The sequence below is a fragment of the Manis javanica genome, chromosome X, assembly GCF_040802235.1.
Source record: "Manis javanica isolate MJ-LG chromosome X, MJ_LKY, whole genome shotgun sequence".
NCBI classification, from domain to species: Eukaryota; Metazoa; Chordata; class Mammalia; order Pholidota; family Manidae; genus Manis; species Manis javanica.
In genome coordinates, this window is record NC_133174.1 from 139,322,534 (window position 1) to 139,344,066 (window position 21,533).

Consider the following 21,533-nt stretch of genomic DNA (forward strand, 5'->3'; position numbering starts at 1 on the left):
AATTTCTGCTGACAAGGGACATTCTGAAGGTGGCCCGTGACCTCAGGTGGAGCCTGTGGCCCTTGAATGGTTCTACTGTCACTTGCTTCCCACTGAATATACAAAGACCCTAAGGGACTGGGTGAGAGACGGGCCAGATGAGGCTCCCTTACCTCCTGCAACCTCCCTAACCCGCAAGGTAGAAGAGCCCTTGCCACACACTGTCCAGGCTGGCAGCAAGGCCTCTCTTCCTGCCTCCCACAGTGGCCAGCTTCGTCCAAGCCCTGGCAGGGCCTCTCAGGGGCCTGCTGGCTCTTCCATGGTGCTGCCGCCCCAGTCCAGGTCTCTCCCAAGCTGTCCTCTGAAGCAGAACCTCAAGGGAATTAGCAAGGGATACAGGACTGAAGCAGAGATGTTTTATTTTTTAATAAGCTCAAGGGCATTTTTTGTACTGATATGTTTAAAAGTCATAGGGGATAAGGCCCTAGTCATCATGGATTCAAGCAAGTTTCTGTCCAATGTTCTGGAATCAGCTCAGTGACTGTACAGTGATCAAGTGTCAGAATTTGAACCTGAGCTCTTCTGACGCCAGGCTAAGGTTTGCAGCAACAGAATGCAGTTCTTGTTCCTCTACTCCAGATTTCTCAGTTTCAGTTACAAATCAGTTTCTTAGAAAACCTCCCTTTAATATCACATGGAGGAATGAAGGTTAAAAATGTATTAGGGATATTGGGCCCCAGACCCCTTCTCTATGGAATACTCTGCATACCCTTGGGAGAGACCCTATCCATTTGGGCGTCTCTTCCAGTCCTCTCCTTTCCCAGCCTCTGACAGTGACCCAGCCATTGTCACCCCAGGCCAGGTGCACTGCTCAAAGCTCTCCGCATTAGGAAGATTTTCCCTTCCCACTCTCTTTCAAGACCACCCCCAAGCACATCCAAATCTCAGGGCCACCCTCAAATGTTCCAGGACAGACAGTTTGGGAAGCCAATTCTGCCAAATGGTCAGGGAAAACTAATCACCTTTATGTCAACTCACCCAAACATATAAAAAGATGGGCAGTTGTTCTACTCATTCTCCGAGGCTACCTATTCCAAAACTAGATGTGGACATACCACAAAAAGAATACTTGTGCCAAATTCACTCACATAGCAGCAAATACCCTAAAATAATTGTATATTCAACAGAGCAGTGAATTCAATGAACAGCCTGTGCGTGAGGATTGAAAATACCATTTAACATTAGAAAATACTTTCAATTATAATTCCTTAGATTAACAAATTAGAGGAATGTTTTTTTTTTAAGTTTCTGCTCCCGTCCATGGGTAAAAAAAAGTTTTTAAAGAAACCCAAGACAAGCTCATACTTAAACATTCTAGCAAACTAAGTTTGGAAGAACTTCTATTTCCTAAAATAGACAGTCAACATACTTCAGTGTGAAATGCTAGAAGCGTGCCCATGAAAGTCAGGAACTGCACGCAGGTGTGCACTCCGCCCTCCACCAGTCACAGCTGCACTGGAGCTCAAAGCCAGAGCGTGGATGGCTGGGAAATCAGATATATGAATATCGAAAATAAAGTGGGGATAATCCGATCATCTGTTTTGAAAATTCAAAGGAATACATATGGGATGTTCAAGCAAATGAGACTTCAGATAGCGTACAACTATAGTCAAAAACTAATGCCACACAAAATCAGTAACTAATAAGAACGTGTAATAGAAAGGACCTCATTCACAACAGCACCAAAATCCAAAAATTACCTATGAAAAAGTCTAACAAAAATGTAGAAGATCTACATAACTGTATATAAAATTGCAAACCATATTATAATCTATATTATCACATATACATACGATATATATCACATATATAATTATATATATACATGTATTTGTTTCTTTGTTTGTTTATAAGTATACAGGTAAACTATACAATTCACTAAAAACTCAGGTAAAAACTTCCAAATAAATGGAGAGTATATCATATTCATCAGTGAGAACAAGAATATTGTAAGCAGACTAATTCTGCTGAAATGATTTACATATTTTTAGTACCTTAACTATAGCTGCCAAAATGACAACCCAGCTCAGAGTGCCGACTGACTTCTCCCGAAATCAAACCTGGAAAACTATAGAGGGAAGCAGAGGGGAAACAGGCACCCCATCTAAATCAGACAACATGAGGTAGCCCAGGGGGAGCCTGAACACCGTAGGCTGGGGCTTGGGTTCGAGGTGAGGTCTCGGGGAGCATCAGAGAAGGTGGAGGGGCTTGGAGGCAGCAGGGATGCAGGGCACAGGGAGCAGGACAGGAAGTTTCGTGACCTTTGGACCCCGCCTCACCGCACAGATCCGAAGCATCCCTCAGCCCGCACCTGTCAGCAGCCCTGAAGAAACACTGCGACAGCAGGAAGGACGGCGTTGGGACAGGAATCTGGAGTGTGTGTTGCGGCCATCTGAAACCGCCCTTGTGGGAAAACACGGATGTGTCAAGAAGCTATTTTACTGCAATGGAATCAATGGACTAGTCATAGAATAACTAGTGAACTACAGATGTAAGTGTACGAATTCTTTCAGGAAATCACATATATAATATTCCAGAAGTCACAGTGCCTGTGAAGAGACTCCAAGCGAAGTTATCCTTCCTCCCGGACCCTCCCCATGGCCAGGGGCCCTGCAGCCTCCCAGCTCGCCTCTGTCCTGGGGCTGCAGGGCTGCTCTGCCAGGGCTGAGGACGACCCCCCTCGGTGAGCAGTGGGGGGGGGGGGGTGGAAACGCCCGCCAGGACGCTGGTGGTCACGGAAGCCGGCTCCGACGACGTGCCAGCAACCCTGAGGCTCTGGGATGGTCCTCCGAATACAGAGTCGTCGGGCTGGGCACCGACGCAACCCAGCCCACCTCCCTGCTAGCCCTCTGCAGCGCCCCTTTCAACCACCTCCCACCCCCCAACACCCTCTCCAATGCCCCTTCCCTCCCCTTCCCCCCACCTCCCCCACCCACCAAAGTTCCCATTCCCCAGAACCCGCCCCCGCTTCCCGCCACCCGACCTCCTGCCCCCAACTTCCGACCCCTCACCTTCCCGCACCCCTCCCCCACTCCCCCACCTCTCACCACCCCACCCCCACAGCACCTCACTACCACACCACTCCACCGCCACTTCCACCCCACCTCCGTGCCACCACAATGGCCCCGAACTACCCCATCCACAGACTTCCCAACACCCCGCTCCCACACACCTTCATCCAGCTGTGGTTTGGGAGCTCCGGGATGCTAAGAACCTATGCACCCTGCCCTGACATCCTTCAACCCACCCTCCAGCTCCCCCAAATTCCCACCTCCTGCCCCCCATTCTTCCGACACCCACCGCCACACATACCCCCATGCACCCAACATCCGACTCTCCACATCCCCTCTTCTTCCCCCCACTGCCCCACGTCCCCCCATCCCACCAGCACACCACGGCCACTAGAGACCTGGGGAGGCAGAGCCCCGGGCCTCGTGGGCCGTGGCAGGTGGGAGAAGGCGGGGTTTAAGGGAGGCCCAGGGGGCGGAGCGAGGAACGCCCGGAATCCTTGTGCGCTCCTCCTGGCAGCCTCCAGGGGACGCTCCGACCCCGCATCCGGATGTGACGTCATTAGTCTTCCTCCAAGGAGGCCTGAGGGACGGGACGGCCTCGGTGTCGGATGGTAGATTCAGGTCACCCGCAAGGGCCCCAGGTAGAACCCGGGGGAGGCCTGAGGGCCCCCGCCCAAGAATTCAGGTCCCATGCCATCACCCAAGGAGGCCCCGGGACGGTCCTCAGGCTGGGCCCTGCCACCCGCATGGCACAGCCATGTGCCCGCCCGCCATTTTGGATCGTGAGCGTGAAGGCCTTGGTCTGAGGAGGGAACCCAGGTGGGCTGGGGCGGGGCCCAGACACACCGGGAGTCAACAGGAGGACAGGAGGGAGGGCCGAGGGCGCCCCCAGAACCCACCATGGGTGCAGTCATCAGCCCAGGGAAACCCCTGTTTGGTGACCCTTTGAGACGGCCGCAGACGTCCCCCGGGGGTGTGTCAGGGCAGGGAGGGCCCTGGTCTGAGGGGACGGCCCCGGTCAACAATCACAGGATCCCAGGCCCTGCCCGCGTTGGGGGTGAGGACCCTGAGGGAGGAGGGGAAGGGGCCCCAGACGAGCCGCCCCTGCCTGTCAGCCATGGGAGGCCCCAGGGCGGAGTGATGACACGCGGTGTGCCCTGACTTCCTCCTCCGCGCCTCAGAGGGACTGGGACTGGCTTGAGGACCGGGTCCTAATGGGAGGCAGAGTGAGGACCCTGAGGGACTCCTAAGGACTTCAGAGCCCAAAGAGCAGGGAACCTGGGCCCCTGGGCTCGGTGCTGGGACGCCCCAGAGCAGGATAAGCAGAAGAGTTGATCCCTGTCCCCTGCCGCGGGGACTCTTCCAGAGGTGAGGGCCGTGGTGTGAGGAGTGTGGCTTCAGGTAGACACAGGGGTGCCCAGGAACGTGGGTGAGGACTGAACGGACCCTGTCCAGGAAACGGGGGACCCCAAGCGTATCTGCCCCTGAGGTCCATCCTGGGAGGTCAGGCCAGGACCACGCAGAGACAGGACCTCCCCTCCTGTCGGCACTGTGAGCCCCAAGCTGGGATGGCAGTCCTGGCACCGAGGTGCCCCCTCACGACCTCTTTCAGGGATTCCAGGAACCGGCCGGTGAAGAAGGCGTCGGTGTGAGGCACGTGTCCTGAGGTCGCAGACCCGCAGAGGCCCAGGCCAAGCCAGGAGTCAAGGTGGGGCTCCCGACCTCACCGTGTTCCCAGGGCTCTCCTACCCCACACAGCGGGTCCCCGTCGCCCAGGCCTCCGACGCCCCCTGTCCCCCCGGGCACCAGGGCCCGCAGCTCCCACCTCCTGCTGTTTCTCCTTCCCTCCAGCTGCTCAACAAGTCATGGCTGGTCCTCCCCTGAAGCGACGGCGCTACATGCCCGAGGAAGGCCTTCCGACCCTAAGGGAGACCCAGGGCCTCGTGGGTGCACAGGACCCTGGGGCGACAGAGGAGGTTGCTTCCTCCTCCTCCTCCATGTGCTCCGCCTCCTCCCCCTACTCCCCCTCTTGCTGTCTTGTTATCTCAAGCGGTGAGGAAGAGGTTTCTATGGTCTCACCAACCCCGAGTCCCGTTCAGGGCCCTGAGCGTGCCTGCCCCTCCCCCACTGCCTCTGCCTCCATGCCATCCACACAATCCGATGCTGGCTCTGACAGCCCAATGGAGGAGGGTCTGAGCACTTCACAGGTCCCTCCAGAAGCAAGATCCTTTCCCAGTATCATGATTGACGACAAGACAGCGCAGCTGGTGGCCGTCCTGCTCCTCAAGTACCACACCACGGAGCCGACCACCACGAGGGCGGAGCTGCTGGAGGTGCTGGGCCTGGATCACCAGGACCAGTTCCCTGTGATCTTCAGCCGGGTCTCCAAGTGCTTGCAGCTGGCCTTTGGCATCGACGTGGAGGAAGGGGATCCCAGCGACCACTCCTACATCGTGGTCACATTCCGGGGCCTCACCTACAGCGAGCAGCTGAGCTATGAGCAGAGCCTGCCCATGAGCAGCCTCCTGCTGTTTCTCCTCAGCATAATCTTCATGGGGGGTGGCTCAGTCCCTGAGGGAAAGGTGTGGGAAATGCTGGGTGTCATGGGGATATTTCCCGGGAGGGAGCACGTCATCTTCGGGGACCCCATAGAGCTCATCATCAGGATCTGGGTGCAGGAGCAGTACCTGGAGTACCAGCAGGTGCCCGACAGCAATCCCGCTCGCTTCCACCTGCTCTGGGGCCGCAGGGCACACATGGAGACCCACAGGGTGAAAGTCCTGGAGTTTATGGCCAAGGTCAAAGATTGCACCGCTAATGCCTCTCTGACCTGCTATGAGGAGGATGTGAGAGATCAGGAAGGGCCAGGCCAGGCTAGCATTGCTGCCGCAGACGATGCTGCTGCCATGGCCAGTGCAAGTTCTAGTGGAACGTCCCCTGGCTTCTGCCCAGAGTGACGTCTATGCACCCTGTCCCATCTGGGTTGTCAAAGGCCAGTCAGTGAATGAAGCGGTGGAGGGCAAGGCTGGGGCAATTTATCTTCCTTTATTTTTTGTATTTTCAGATTTTAATTATTTTAGAAAGTTTCTTATCATCAGAATCGAATTGTAGATTGACATTGCTCACACATTTACTGCTGTTTATCTGGTTGATTGGAAATAGTTTTGCTATTTCGTAAAACAAGATGGAAAACCTAACATATTCTTTGTAGCTTGTAACTTCCCATGACATTAGAATAAGAATTTCCTTGAGAATGGGAACAAATTTAGCAGTGAAATGCAGAAAATAATTTTAATGGTTCATTTTTGTATTCTCTTATAATTTTTAGTCTATAGTTGTATGAAAAAAGATATGTATCTAGATTTTCTTACCTTGTTCAAGGATGTAGAAGAAATTAAATAGTAAGAAATGACATTCCTGCTCCCTGACTCATTTACTCTCCCAAATTCCCTGAGCCTCTGCTCACTGGAAGGCCCTGTGTTAGCGGTGGGCCACTGGGTAAGCAGGACACCCCCCTTCCACGCACCCACCTAAGAGTGATAGTCTAGGAGCTGCTGCCCTATAAGGAAGGTGGGAGGTGTGCCCCAGGACCACAGAACCTTTAGTAAAGGAAGGGGTGAGCAGGCGCGGCTGCAGGGGAGGGTGTGCAGTCCCCATGCCCCAACCTGGGCCTTCTGTGGCATCGGGCACTGCCGTTCCTCCTGTGGGGTCCAGTGCAGTGATGCTGGGTGGGAGCAGAGCCAGCCTGGCCGATGGCAAGCTTAGGGGTGAGAGGCAACGCTGAAATGCAACGTTGCTCTGATTAGTCCCTTTCAGGGCTCGGGCAAACCCAGTGAGGTCTCCTCGGGGGCGGCAAGGTGGGTGCCCTGGGCTTGTCCCTCAGTGCCATTGAAAAAAGCGCCCACCACCCTAGGTGTCTGCATAGCCATCATCTGCAAGCATTTGGAGAGGCATAAGGGTCCTGCCCCTTGAAGTGATGCCCAGAAGTCAGTGGTGGGCTGTCTTCTCCCTGGCCTGGGAGGGCGAGTACTGAGTCCCTGGAAACGGCACTGTTATCGGTGGCGCTATGTTCCCTTTAACCCATGGTAAGCAAGGGTAGAGGTCCATGGGGACGAAATGAATCAAAATTGGTGATTTGAAGGAAGATAAGCTGCCCAAGAGGGAAGACGTGGGAGTCAGAGTTCCTTTCTAGTAGCCTGTAGGTTTTTGCTCCAGCTGGTGAAGCGACCCGGCCCTGCAAAGTGAGTGAAATATCCTCTGGGAGGAAGGTGGGCAGAGCTGCAATTTCGGGTGAGTGCATGTTCAGTGGCCAGTTGAGCTGCAGCTTCCCCAAGGTGTCGTGGAAAGAAATCCTTTCCCCAGGAGCAGGTGTTAGAGGCTGGGATCCCAAGAAGACGAGAAAGCACCACCCCTGGGTAAAGAGCCCATCTGTGCCGGGGTCCGTGTGTTCAGCTCGGGCACAAGTGTGTGGGCCCACAGCAGTGACTGTCAGGTTAAGAGTGTGACATTGCATGGAAAGCAGGGCCTGCTGAGCTATTAGAGGTTATTGCCCTGGAAAGTGCGATAGGGGCCCTGAAGGGAAGGGGGTGTCCCCCCTGCTGAGATGCAGACAATGATTTGAATCTTAGCTGTGAGCCTGGACTTGAAGGACCTGCCATAGAAGGTGGGTGTGTGTGGAGCGTCTACTGTGCAAATGGTGAATCAGATGGACGACAAGTGCTCATGAACATCACTCTGGACTGTCGCCTGGCCTCGCGGGGACACTGCACTGGCAGTTCGCTTGTACTTGGGGGGGGCCAGGTGACGACTCTTTGCCTCTCCAGTTTGAGCAGAAGTGTTGTTAGTCACAGCACTTACTACAAGAAGCACCCCAGGGGCCGTGCATTACTTCTCGGGCCATGAAGCCATGGAACGCAGGGCCCACTGGTTCCCGCACGCCCGGGGCTGCAGTCATGACCATTGGACCCTTAGACGAGACATGGTCGGGCAGGGGCGGACGCCTTCAACACAGGAGCCCCCGCACAGGAAGCTGGCTGCAAGGACTCCTTCAGTGTCCTGCCCCCTTCGGCTCCCGAGTTACTGGGAGGCAGCTGGCTGGAATCAGAGTCCTGCTGCTCTGCAGCTCAGCCTTCCTGTGAAATCTCTATGACTCCCTTTGCTGCCCTGTCAACTGGGCCCAGGGACAGTTTGAGGTGCTGGTGTGATGTTACACGGGGTGTGCCCCATGCCTAACGCCTGGTCCACACCCACTGGTCTGTAGGCATAGCCACCATTCCAATGGACCTCAGGCGCACTTTACTGGGTATGGTGAGGAATCTGCACCAGTGTGTGTCTTCTGGTCCCCTGTGCCTGGCTGATGCAAGGTCTTTCACGCTGACGATGCCTTGCCCAGACCGCCTCCTCTCATGGGTCAGAGCTGTGCAAACCTGGTGCACGTTGTTCTACAGCCGACTTGGGTGACAGTCAGGGTCAGGGACCTGGACACAGAGAATATCCTGGGTGTGGCAGCTGACCCATAGGGAGGCCTCAAGACCTGCCAAAACATAGATGCAAGCAAGATGTCCTGCAGTAGGTGAATGCATGAACTGTGGGGCATGCAGACCGTGGGAAATGGTTCATCGCCCTACGGGAATGAGCTACCAAGCCAGGAAGAGGCATGGAGGAACCTTGAATGCGTGCGCCTAAGGGAAAGAGCCCACCTGAGAAGGCTCCATACTGCGTGATCCCAACCGTGTGACAGTCTGTAGAGGCGAGAGTACGGAGATGGGAAGAGGACCCATGTGGTTGTCCGGGACCATGGGGGGAGAGGGAACAGGCAAAGCACAGGGGAACTTTCAGGCAGTGACAGTCCTCACTGTGATACGGTCATGATGGAAGGCGTCCGTATCCATTGGTCCAAAGCCATGCAATAGACAAGGCCAGGAGGGAGCCCTTTGGGTGATCATGACGGTCAGTGTAAGTTCATGGGTGATAACAAATGCGCCCCTCTGTGGCTGCGTCGATAATTCCGGAGGGTAGCAGTGGGTGGGGACAGGGATAAACGGGAAACGTCTGTAACTCCCTCTTTATGTATCAGTACCCCTAACAGTGCTCTAAAACGTTCATCTTTACAAAAACCGGGCAGTATGCACAACATCTTCTGAACCACAAACACATGTGCATATATTATCTACATGTATGTTGTTTATATGTGTACGTGGACACACATACTGGGTAGAGAATGGAAATGTCTTTCTTGCAGCGATGGAGGGTGACTGAGGGAAAATCGCGGCACTCCACAGGGCCATGATGTGCGGTGAGCCTAAGACACGAGGACCTGCGCAAATGCCCTGCACCCACTCAGCCTCTTCAGGAAACATGAAGTCCTTCACACACAGAGTGCCTCAAGTCTGGCTGGCTGTGAAGACACCCACCCCAAGGGAAGGGGTGCTTCCTCCCGGACCCTCCCCATGGCCAGGGGCCCTGCAGCTTCCCAGCTCAACTCTATCCTGGGGCTGCAGGGCTGCTCTGCCAGGGCTGAGGAGGACCCCCTCGGTGAGCAGTAGAGGGCAGGGGGGGAACATGCGCCAGGAAGCTGGTGGTTACAGAAGCCGGCTCCGCCGTGCCAGCAGCCCTGAGGCTCTGGGATGGTTCTCCGGCTACAGAGTCGTCGGGCTGGGCACCTAACCAACCCAGCCCACCTCCCTGCTTGTCCTCTCCACTGCCCGTGCCCACCACCTCCCAACCCGCCTCCCCCCACCTCCCAACCCACCTCCCCCACCCACAGAAATTCCCATTCCCCACAATCTGCCTCCCGCTTCCCACCACCCGACGTCCTGCCTCCCAACTTCCCAACCTTCACCTTCCTGCACCCCTCCCCCACTCCCCCACCTGTCACCACCCCACCCCCACAGCACCTCAATAGCACACCTCTGCACCGCCACTTCCACCCCACCTCCCACCACCGTGCCCCCACACTGGCCCCACACTCCCCGAACCACTGACTTCCGACACCCAAATACCCCCACTCCTCACCCTGCCTCACAGCTCCCCACCATCCCCAGATCCCCATCCCAGACCTCTGCAAGATCCCCATCCCAGACCTCCGCCCGCCGACTGCCGACACCCACCCCCACACCTCCCCCCATGCACCCAACATCTGACCGCCCACATCCCGCCTTCTTCCCCCCACTGCCCCACCTCCCCCCATCCCACCACCACACCACATCCAGTAAGGACCTGGGGAGGCAGGGCCCTGGGCCTCGTGAGCCGCGGCAGGTGGGAGAAGGCGGGGTTTAAGGGAGGCCCAGGGGGCGGAGCGAGGAACGCCCGGAATCCTTGTGCGCTCCTCCTGGCAGCCTCCAGGGGACGCTCCGACCCCGCATCCGGATGTGACGTCATTAGTCTTCCTCCAAGGAGGCCTGAGGGACGGGACGGCCTCGGTGTCAGACGCCAGATTCAGGTCACCCGCAAGGACTCCAGGTAGAACCCGGGGAGGCTTCAGGGCCCCCACCCAAGAATCCTGGGGTGCCATGCCATTGCTCAAAGAGGCCCTGTGAGGGTCCTCAGACTGTGCACCCCCTCCCATGTGCCATACCCATGCTCCCGCCCGCCATTTTGAATTGTGAGCGTGAAGGCTTTGGTCTGAGGAGGGAACCCAGGTGGGCTGAGGGCGGGGGCCAGACACACCGGGAGTCAACAGGAGGCCAGGAGGGAGGGCCGAGGGTGCCCCCAGAACCCACCTCAGGTGCAGTCATCTGCTCAGGGCACCCCCGGTTTGGTGACCCGTTGAGATGGATGCAGACCTTCCCCGGGGGTGTGTTAGGGCAGGGAGGGCCCTGGTCTGAGGGGACGGCCCCGGTCAACATTCACAGGATCCCAGGCCCTGCCTGCCTTGGGGGTGAGGACCCTGAGGGAGGAGGGGAAGGGGCCCCAGACGCCCCGCCATTTTAGATGGTGAGAGGGAAGGCCTCTGTATGAGAGGGAACCCCGATGGGCCAAGGGTGGGGACAAAGACCCACCCAGGTGAACGGAAGGCCAGAAGGGAGGGGCAAGGGCACCCCTAAAACCCACGTCAGGCAGAGTCATGTGCCCAGGGAACCAACGGGTTGGTGACCCATTGAGACGGCCACAGACGTCCCCCGGGGCTGTGTCAGGGCAGGGAGGGCCCTGGTATGAGGGGATGGTCAAGGTGGGGCTCCCGACCTGTGTTCCCAGGGCTCTCCTACCCCACACAGCGGGTCCCCGTCGCCCAGCACCAGGGCCTCGGGGTGCACCTGTAGCAGGGGAGACCCCTGGGAGGCAGGTGCTCACCCCCAAAGAGGAGCCCTGGAAGCAGCCTGTGTATGGGCTGCCAGGGGCCTGTGTCTGCGCCCAGGCCTCCGACGCCCCCTGTCCCCCCGGGCGCCAGGGCCCGCAGCACCCACCTCCTGCTGTTTCTCCTTCCCTCCAGCTGCTCAACAAGTCATGGCTGGTCCTCCCCCGAAGCGACGGCGCTACATGCCCGAGGAAGGCCTTCCGACCCTCACGGAGACCCAGGGCCTCGTGGGTGCACAGGACCCTGGGGCGACAGAGGAGGTTGCTTCCTCCTCCTCCTCCAGGTCCTCCGCCTCCACCGCGTCCTCCTCCTTCCTCTCCTCTGCCTCTTGCTTTGCTCATATCTCAGGCGGCGAGGAAGAGGTTTCTATGGTCTCACCAACCCCGAGTCCGCTCCAGGGCCCTGAGCGTGCCTGCCCCTCCCCCACTGCCTCTGCCTCCGTGCCACCCACACAATCCGATGCTGGCTCCCGCAGAGCAGTGGAGGCGGGTCTGGGCACTTCACAGGTCCCTCCAGAAGCAAGATTCTTTCCCACTAACGTGATTTACGACAAGGCAGCTCAGCTGGTGGCCTTCCTGCTCCTCAAGTACCACAGCACGGAGCCGACCACCACGAGGGCGGAGCTGCTGGAGGTGCTGGGCCAGGATCACCAGGACCAGTTCCCCGTGATCTTCAGCTGCGTCTCCGAGTGCTTGCAGCTGGTCTTTGGCATCGACGTGGAGGAAGGGGATCCCAGCGACCACTCCTACATGCTGGTCACAGCCTTGGGCCTCCCCGGCGGGCAGCTGAGCCAGGAGCAGCGCCTGCCACAGACCGGCCTCCTGGTGCTGCTCCTGATCATGATCTTTATGCGGGGAGGCCGGGTCCCTGCGGAGGACGTGTGGGAAATGCTGCGTGTCATGGGGATGTGTCCCGGGAGGGAGCACTTTGTCTTCGGGGACCCCAGGGAGCTCATCACCAGGGCCTGGGTGCAGGACCAGTACCTAGAGTACCAGCAGGTGCCCGACAGCAATCCCGCTCGCTTTGAGTTGCTCTGGGGCGCCAGGGCCCACGCAGACATCGACGTGATGGAAGTCCTGGGCTTTATGGCCAAGGTCAAAGATAGCACCCCTAACGCCTCTCTGACCTGCTATGAGGAGGCTGTGAGAGATCAGGCAAAGCGAGGCCAGGCTAGCATTGCAACTGCAGACGATGCTGCCACCGTGGCCGGTGCAAGTTCTAGTGGAACGTCCCCTGGCTTCTGCCCTGAGTGATGTCTACACACCCTGTTCCCTCTGTGTTGTCAAAGGGCACTCGGTGAACGAAGCGGTGGAGGGCCAGGTTGGGGCAATTTATCTTCTTTTGTTTGTCGTATTTTTAGGTGTTACTGACATACAAAGCTTCATGGCTCCAGAATCTAATTGCAGAATGACATGGGTCACAGATTTATTGCTGTTCATCTGGTTGATTACAAATGGTTTTGCTATTTTGTAAGACAAGTTGGGAAACTTTACATTTTCTTTGTAGCTTGTAAGAAGTTTATATTACATTGGAATAGGAATTTCTGTGGAAATAGGAAATTTAGTAGTGAAATAGAAAATATTTACATGGTTAATATTTTAATATTCTCATCATTTTCAGTCTATCGTTCTGTATAGTAAAAAGATATGTATCTAGGTTTTTCTTTCCTCATTCAAGAATGTAGAAGAAATTAAATAGTAATAAATGACATTCCTGCTCCCTGGCTCATTTACTCTCCCAAATTCCCCGAGCCTCTGCTCACTGGAAGGACTTGTGTCAGTGGTGGGCCACTAGGTAAGCAGGACACCCACCCCACTCCATGCACCCACCTAGGAGCGATAGTCTAGGAGCTGGTGTCCTATGCGTAAGGTGGGAGGTGTGCCCCAGGACCACAGAACCTTTAGTGAAGTAAGGGGTGAGCACGCACAGCTGCAGGGGAGGGCGTGCAGTCCCCATGCCCTGAGCTGGGCCTTCTGCAGCTTCGGGTGCTGCCATTCCTCCTGTGGGATCCAGTGCATTGAGGCTGGGTGGGGGCAGAGCCAGCCTGGAAAATGGCAAGCTTAGGGGTGAGAGGCAAGGCTGAAATGCAACGTTGCTCTGATTAGTCCCTTTCGGATCTCGGGCAAAGCTGGTGAGGTCTCCTCGGGGGCGGCAAGGGGGTTGCCCTGGGCTCTCGCCCCAGGGCCATTAAAGCCTGCCCCTGCTGCCCTAGGTGTCGCATATCTATCATCTGCAAGCATTTCTAGAGTCGTAAGGGTCCTGCCCTTGAAGTGATGCCCAGAAGTCAGTGGTCAGGCCCTTTTCTCCCCGGCCTGGGAGAGCTACAGCACATAGCATTAACTATGTCTCAATGTTAGTTACACTGCATTTAATTTAGCCACGTGTGATCCTGCCCTAGAGGTTGCATGGGGGTGAAATGAATCAAGATGTGGTTCCACTGGAAGAGGAGAAGGAGGAAGGAGGCAGTTGGCCAGTGAATCTGTTCTTGGAGCTTTGGGCTGGCTGTATGCACTGGGGAAGTTTGACCACATGTCCCCTAATTGAGTATGTTTGTTGGCGTTTTATTTCTGAAATGCTTTTTGGCTGACGAGCTCTTTCCAGTGCCATTAAGGTGCAAACTCTCTAGTCTGACCTGCATAACATAGAAACAAAATCCCAGAGCAGAGTGGGAGAGTCTGGCATGCAAAGGACATCCTGCTTTCACCCAAGTTCCATCACGTGCCCGGCACTGTGCGAGGTGCTTTACGTGCGTCAGACAACCCTGCCGTCCTGCAGGCCAGAGCTTGTCTAAACCACTACTTCACACTTGGGGAACCCGGGCTCACAGGGCCTGGTCGTTTGTCCAGGATCACATGGCTGCATGACAGAGCAGAGACCAGACCCTGGTCTGAATTCTCATAGGGTCCCACTCTTCCCACCCATCCCAGCCCGTGGCCGACCCTCTGACTGAGTTTATTTCTCAGTGGCAAGATGTCTGCCAGGAAGCACACAGAAGGATCCCGGGTACTGTCTGTGGGCGTTACTAACCTAGGCTCCTCGTACCCGAGTCCCAGGGTTCCTTGAGAGCTGAGGTGCTGGCATTTCCTCCCAGTCCCACGTGACGGCACCCTTCCCCTTGTCTTCCCCCAGGCACCCTCCCGTCCAACTCTGCGCCTTGACTGGCTTACCAGTGGCCCACTGCTGCCTCCAAAGTCTGTGCCCAGTCCCAGGGGAGCAGCCCAGCTTCACCCGCCTTCCCCAAACAGGGCGTTCCTCCCCCCTGCGGAACTGCTGGGCTGTCCCATCCCACTGCCCACACAGCCATATCCACAGCCACATCAAAGTTGACAGTGGCAGCAATGCTTAGACATCTGGTCGTACCCCTCGGTGTCTTCAACAATCTCTGCTTTCAGAACGAGCTGATGAGTAGGATCTGATTGAGCACAGAATCTACCAGTTGCTTGGTTATAACCTGAAGTTAGAAATCAAGGTTTTTAAGCTGCCCCGATGCTTACCGCAGGATTTTGAAGGAGCGTCTTACTGGAAAACCGCCACTGAATGCATATGCAGGAGAAGGAGCTGACGTAGGTTGTCAAAGCCCAACGCCCTCCTTGCAAGTGGTAGATGAGCAAAGACCATGAAAGTCACTGTGGAGTAAAGTCTACAGACACAAAATCCCCCGAAACTTGGGGGCCCCTAGTATCTTGGTAGACACACTCCTCTCACCAAAAAAGAAGACCAGTTATTTATTCCTCCCCTGGTTTTGTCTGTGTGCCTGTCCCACAGGAAAGCAAGCCTTTCCCGTGTACCCTGTGGCACCTGTACAAGTGTTTAGTAGTCCTGCAGAGGGTAGCAGACACTCCCAAGACATTGTCTGTGCATCAGAAGGAAGGAGAAAATGCCCAGCCAGCTGAGATTCTATGGGTCATCCCAAAGGGTAATGTAGAAAAATGCTCTGGAGTGAAGATGGCAAACACTCTCTACTGAGATTTGCACGCTCCTTGGAAGACTGCAGGTGGTCCTGTATTTGAAATCACCTGTTGTGTAACAGTGCACGGGAGCAACTCTAAGGCCTCACCCCTAGTTTGTCTTCCTCTCCGGGGGGACACATGGAAGGACTGCATTGCCAGTCCTCTTGGAGTTAGGAAGGGCCATGGGACTGCCCACTGTCTCTGAAATGTGAGCAGAAGCATGGTCACATGGGGGCATTGGCGAGCCACTGTGCCATTCCCGTACTTTGTATCCCGTTCAACAGCAAGCATAGTGTCACCGTGTTGAGATGATGGGACTACACTCTCAAGGCATCCTGGGTCACTGGGTCACCTGATAGCAGAGGTCTGCCCAGTTGCATCCAAACTGATACACAAAACATGTGCACAACTTTCTATACAAAACATATGTGCACAAAAAATAACCTTTTGTGTTAAAACCATTCAAATGTCAGTTTTTCTCTGTTGCATTAGCTTGTGGTTACTACAGCTGACTGATATGCACTACTTTTCTACTGTTAGTAGTATTTAAATACTTTCATTACAATAATACCAGCACAGATAATGCATACATTCTTTGTGCAAATAATTTGTAAGATTCATAATGGCCCCTTTGTAAAGTTCTTCCACACTTCAGCCCGCTGCTGAGAGGTAACCACAACTAACATGTGGCTATTGGGTTATAAGTGGAAAGAGTGTGAATATTTAAAATTTGTATAATATTGCAGAAATCTTAACCACCAAATTCTGTACCATGTATGTTCTCAAAATTCTTTTATGTGAATATCCCTTATTTCCACAAATATTAAATCAGTGTTTAAAATGTTGCTGATAATTACAGGCGAAGAAGTATGGTGTCGCTGTTGTTTTAATTCATGTCTCCCCAGTATTCTAATTAGGTTAAACAGAACATTAACTTCGTCCCTCACCCTTACAAAGCTGGATTTGTGCAGGGAGGTCCTGAGCAACAGGATTGCTCTGTGCATGACTTAAAATTCCAAAATTCTGAAATGTCAACAAGACATTGGGCAGCAAGAATTCAGTAGGGAGTTGGGGACAGGGACCACACAGCACTGCCTCAGCTGGTGGGCATGGGGTGGTTAGAGGGGAGAGTGCTTGCTAGAGTCCATGGGAGAGACCAAGGGTAAAACCAGGTCTAGAGTTCCCAGCAGGTTGGCAGTCAGGGCTCTGAATGCAGAGTTCAGCTGAGGGGCAAAAGGACCCCAAGGAGAGATGGGGGGAGACACAGGACAGCAAGCTTGACCAGGCTGGGAAATGTCTGTGTCATCTGTACCAGCTGGAAGTTGCAGGATGATCCGAGTGGTCAGGCCCATTGGATGAATGGACCAGCGACATGCCCAGCAGCCCCCTTCCTCAGGGTCCCCCCCACCTCTGCCAGGAAGAGCACACCTGGCTCAGACCGCCTCCTGGGGCAGCTAAGTTCTGGCACAGGAGGTAGGTGTCCTGTAGCTCTGACTGCTGGATTGCAAAGTCACCAAATAGTGTCTGAGATAGATGACAGGCCCCAGGAGCAGAAGTTTACAGGGAGGTTGGAGGACCTGTGCCGAAGTATGATAACATTCCTTCCAAATGGAGGTGACGTGGGGCTCAAGGCAGGAAGTACAGCAGACCATCCCAGTGAGAGCACCTCCAGCTCCAGAACGATGTGGGGGTCTGGGGAGGGTGCACCCAAAGGACGCCCTCAGGCCTCCAGGGGCATTGCAGAGTGCCAGGAGCAGCTGCAGTGCCTTTTGCTTCTTTCGTGGAGGCAGAAGGCCCAGGCAGGGGGCAGGCTCTTAGTTTGAAGTCAGAGAACAGGATCCTCTGGTACTGTGATTCATTCCTTTGTGCGCGCCTTTTTCCATTCATCCAGCCAACATTTGTTGCACACAAGCTGAGGAGCACCCCGTGAGCAAAGCAAAAGACCTAGAAAGCTCTTAATTCAGTTTGTGGGTGCGGAGGAGATGTTTGAGAGGGCTTAGCAGGTTAGCTTCTTTACAAAAGGGTTAGGGAGAGTCTCTGAAGATTCTGAGTTGTGAAGGGTAGCTGTCCAGGTAGAAAAGCATCCTTGCAGCTCAGATGAGGAGGAAGGAGGAAGAGCTTGGGGTGGAGGTGGAGGAGAGGAAAGGCGGGAGGCTGGGGGCAGGCTGGGCCACGTAGACAGTGAGCTTCTGCCGGCCAGCCAAGTGGGGCTGTCCAGTGGGCAGCACGGGTGTTGGATCTGCTATCAGGAGAGAGGTCTCGTTCCCTGGAGAGGGCACACATCCGCAGGATGTGGAAAACACTACTTTTAGGTCGATACTGTCCTACATGGTACCCAACGCTAAGTTCCCATTTGTCTCCTTATGGTTATCGACACTGTGCAGGACTTCAGGCATTAATGCATGAGTTTCTCCACACCTCCTACCCACATCACTTGCTCCTGAAAGCCTCTTCTTTCCCTCATTCCAACAGATAGACGTGAGTGATCCTCTAAATAATCAGAAGAAAGGCTGCAAATAGAAGATCAACTGTTATGCAGAAAAAAATAGAAGTCCTTGGTCCAAGCACCAGACAGAATGATTTTGCATACTTCCCACTCACAATATAAAGAAACTCAGTGGCACTGAGGAGGAAAGAAGATGAAGAAAGTGGCACTCCAGCTGGAAGGTGCATAGCATCAGACCTCTGTGGAATGGCAATTGCCTCAACCCTCTCCCAGCCCCATTCTTGTGTGACAGCCTTTCCAGGGACCCTTCCAGATCTGCAACCCTCATCGCCTGGGGCCCTGGAAAAGCAAGCCCCAGAGGATAACTCTGAGACTTAGGGGAATGATGGGAATTGAAGAGAAAGTCTGGCTTTGATTATAGGAGGCTGTAGAGAACCAGTTGAAATTGCTCCCTGAGAAAATAGTAGCCCTGTTTTTGTTTTTTGTCTTTAAACTGGCAGGAAAGGGAGGGAGGGAGGGATGGATGGAAAATAAATTTTTTTAACTTCATGAAACAAGTTATTGAAAGGGCTGCTTTGAGTGGGTTTAGAAGGAAGGGGAAGCAGAAGGAAGCAAGAAAGTCAATGAAGACTTGTCCAGCAGTAAGTGCCACCCCTTCTCTGGGTCTCAGTCATCTCATCTATCCATTGGGGCTGTGTGGGGACTTAGAGATACCACCAGGGTCCCTGCATGCTCAACTGTTCTCATATGTCTTTTATAACCATTATTAACTGGATGCCAGGAATAGTCATTATATATCTATTAATGGGGAGATGTATTAGTATAGCTCTGTTCATTTATCACAAGTGTAGATTTGCGCGGCCACCACCACAATCAACATACAATTCTACCATCAGAAAGACTTCCCTTGAGCTATCTATCCCTCCATAATCATACTCATCTCTCTCCCTTCAAAATTCCTGAACCCTGGAAACCAATTGTCTGTTCTCTATCTCTATAACTGTTATTTCAAGAAAGTTATACACATGGAATCATACAGTATGAAAACTTCGGCGATTGGATGTTTTCATTCTGAAAAATGCCCTGTAGGTCATACAAATTGTTGCATGTTTCAGGAGCTTGCTCAGTTTTTTTACTGCCGAATAGTAGTCCATGGTATGTAAGAAGCACAGATTCTTCATCCATTACCTTAGGAAAGGATATTTTGGCTGTTTGCAATTTTTTACTGTTACAAATAAAGGTGCAACGATATTCTTTTTTACTTACAATTTACTTATATTTGAAATAACTGACACATCATTATTCCCCAAAGTCCTTAATTTACATTAGGTTCACTCTTGGTATTGTACATTCTGAGGGTTTGGACAAATGTGTATTGACATGTATCTATAATCCCAGTATCATACAGAATAGATTCACTGCCCTAAAAACCCTCTGGGCTCTGCCTATTCATCCTTCCTCTGCCGCAGCCCCTGGAAACCACTGACATTTTTACTGTCTCCATATTTTTAGCTTTTCCAGAATGTGATATAATTGGAGTCATACAGTACTAGTGTTTCCACATTGGCGTCTTTCACTTAGTAATATGCACTAAAGGTCTTTTCATGGCTCAATGGCTCATGTGCTTTCAGCATTGAACTTTCATGTTCCTTTGGCTGGACCACAGTTTGTTTATCCATTCGCCTACTGAAGTACACCTTGGTTGCTCCCAAGTTTTGGCAATTATAAATAAAACTGCTATGAACACCTATGTGCAGGTTTTTGTATGGACATAAGTTTTCAACTCCTTGGGGTAAATGTCAAGGAAGGCAGTTGTTGGACAGTGGGACTGCGTATAGTTTTGTGAGAAACCTCTAAACTGTCTTCCAAAGTGGTGGTACCATCTTGCATTCCCACTAGCAATGAATGAGTGTTCCTGTTTCTCCACATTCTCACCAGAATTTGGTGCTGCTATTGTTCCAGATTTTGGCTATTCTAATAGGTATGCAGTGGTATCTCACTGTTGTTTCAACTTGAATTTCTCTAATGACATATGATGTAGAGCATCTTTTCATAGGTTTATTTCCCATCTGGATATCTTTATTCCCGAGGTGTCTGTTTGGAACTTTGGCCCATTTTTTAATCAGTTCATTTTCTTTTTGCTGAAGTTTAAGAGTTCTTCATATATTTTGTCTAACAGTCCTTTATCAGATACATGTTTGCAAAGATTTTTCTCCCCAGCTGTGGATTGTCTTTCCATTCTCTTGATAATGTCTTTTGCAGAGCAGCAATTTTTTATTTTAATTAAGTCCAGCTTATGGACTTTCATGTATGAAAGCACCTTTCATGAATGGTGCCCTTGATGTATCTAAAGAGTTCTCTCCAAAACCAGAGTCATCTAGATTTTATCCTATGTTATCTTCAAGGAGTTTTAGGCTCTTGTGTTTTACATTTCAGTCTATGATCCACATTAGTTAATTGTGGTGAAGGGTGTTAGGTCTGCGACTGGATTCACTTTTACATATGTGTGTCCAGTTTCCCTTCACCATTTGTTGAAGAGGTTGTCTTTTCTTCGCTGTATTACTTTTACTCCTTTATCAAAGATCATTTAACGATATTTATGTGGATCAATTTTGGGCTTTGTATTCTATTCCATTTATTTGTTTTTCTACTCTTTCACAAATACTATATTGTCTTGATTTTTGAAGCTCTTTAAATTTTGGTGTCAGATAGTGTCAGACCTCCTTCAATATTGTGTTTACTGTTCTAAGGCTTTTTCCTCTTCATATAAACTTTAGACTTAGTTTTGATCATATTCACAAAATAACCCTCTATGATTTTGATGGGATTGCATTGAATCTATAGATCAAGTTGAGAAGAACTGACTGACAGTATTGAGTCTTCTTATTCATGAACATGCAATATTACTCCATGTATTTAGTTCTTGTTTGCTTTTGTGCATCAGAGTTTTGTAGTTTTCCTCATAGGGATCTTGTAGATAATTTGTAACATTTTTACCTAAGTAATTTTTAGTAGTGCTAATGCAAATTGTATTGTGTTTTTAATTTCTAATTCCATCTGTTCATTGCTAGTAAGCAGGAGAGGGATTTACTTTTGTATATTAACCTCATATTCTTCAACCTTGCTTAAGTTACTTATTAGTTCCAGAATTTTTTTGTTGAATCTTTCATATTTTCTACATAGATGATCATGTCATTCGTAAACAAAGACAGTTTTATTTCTTCTTTCTCAATCTGCATATCTCTTATTTCCTTTTCTTGTCTTATTGTATTAGCTGAGACTTCCATTGCAATTTTGCAAAAACAATGGTGAGAGGGGTCATCCTTGCCTTGTTCCTGATCCTACTGGGAAAGCTTTGAGTTTCATGCCATTCAGTATTATTTTAGCTGTAAGTTTTTTGTAGATTTTTTATCAAGGTAAGGAGGTTTCCCTCTAGTCCTGCTTTACTGAGAGTTGTATTTTTTAATCATGAATGGGTTTTGGATTTTGTCAAATGCTTTTTCTGCATATGTTTATATGGTCATGTTATTTTTGTGCTTTAACCCATTTATGTGATGGATTATAAAAACTGATTTTTGAATGTTGAACCAGCTTTGCATACCTGGAATAAAGCCCACTTGATTATTTTGTGTAATTCTTTTCATACATTGTTTGATTCAATTTGCTAATATTTCTTTTCTTGTAATGTTTTTATCTGATTTTCATATTAGGGTAATGCTGGATTCATAGAATGCAGTGGGCAGCATTCTCTGTTTCTATCATCTGGAAGATATTGTAGAGAATTGCTATAA

At 52.0% G+C, this 21,533-nt stretch overlaps 2 protein-coding genes across 2 annotated transcripts; both read left to right on the plus strand.

Annotated features, from left to right (window-relative positions):
• The first annotated feature begins 4,659 nt into the window (after nucleotides 1-4,659).
• LOC108404167 (melanoma-associated antigen 10-like) lies at nucleotides 4,660-12,997 on the plus strand. The gene is made up of 2 exons (XM_073228075.1): nucleotides 4,660-4,758; nucleotides 11,482-12,997. Exon 2 carries the CDS (start codon nucleotides 11,496-11,498, stop codon nucleotides 12,597-12,599), a length of 1,104 nt encoding a protein of 367 aa, XP_073084176.1. The 5' UTR covers nucleotides 4,660-4,758; nucleotides 11,482-11,495; the 3' UTR covers nucleotides 12,600-12,997.
• LOC118973662 (melanoma-associated antigen 10-like) lies at nucleotides 4,916-6,007 on the plus strand. The gene has a single exon (XM_037025079.2). The coding sequence runs from the start codon at nucleotides 4,916-4,918 to the stop codon at nucleotides 6,005-6,007; it is 1,092 nt and encodes a 363-aa protein (XP_036880974.2).
• Nucleotides 12,998-21,533: the final 8,536 nt, after the last annotated feature.

Coding starts and splice junctions, on each gene's coding strand:
- LOC118973662 (XM_037025079.2), top strand. CDS start 4,916: ATGGCTGGTCCTCCCCTGAAGCGACGGCGCTACATGCCCGAGGAAGGC.
- LOC108404167 (XM_073228075.1), top strand. CDS start 11,496: ATGGCTGGTCCTCCCCCGAAGCGACGGCGCTACATGCCCGAGGAAGGC.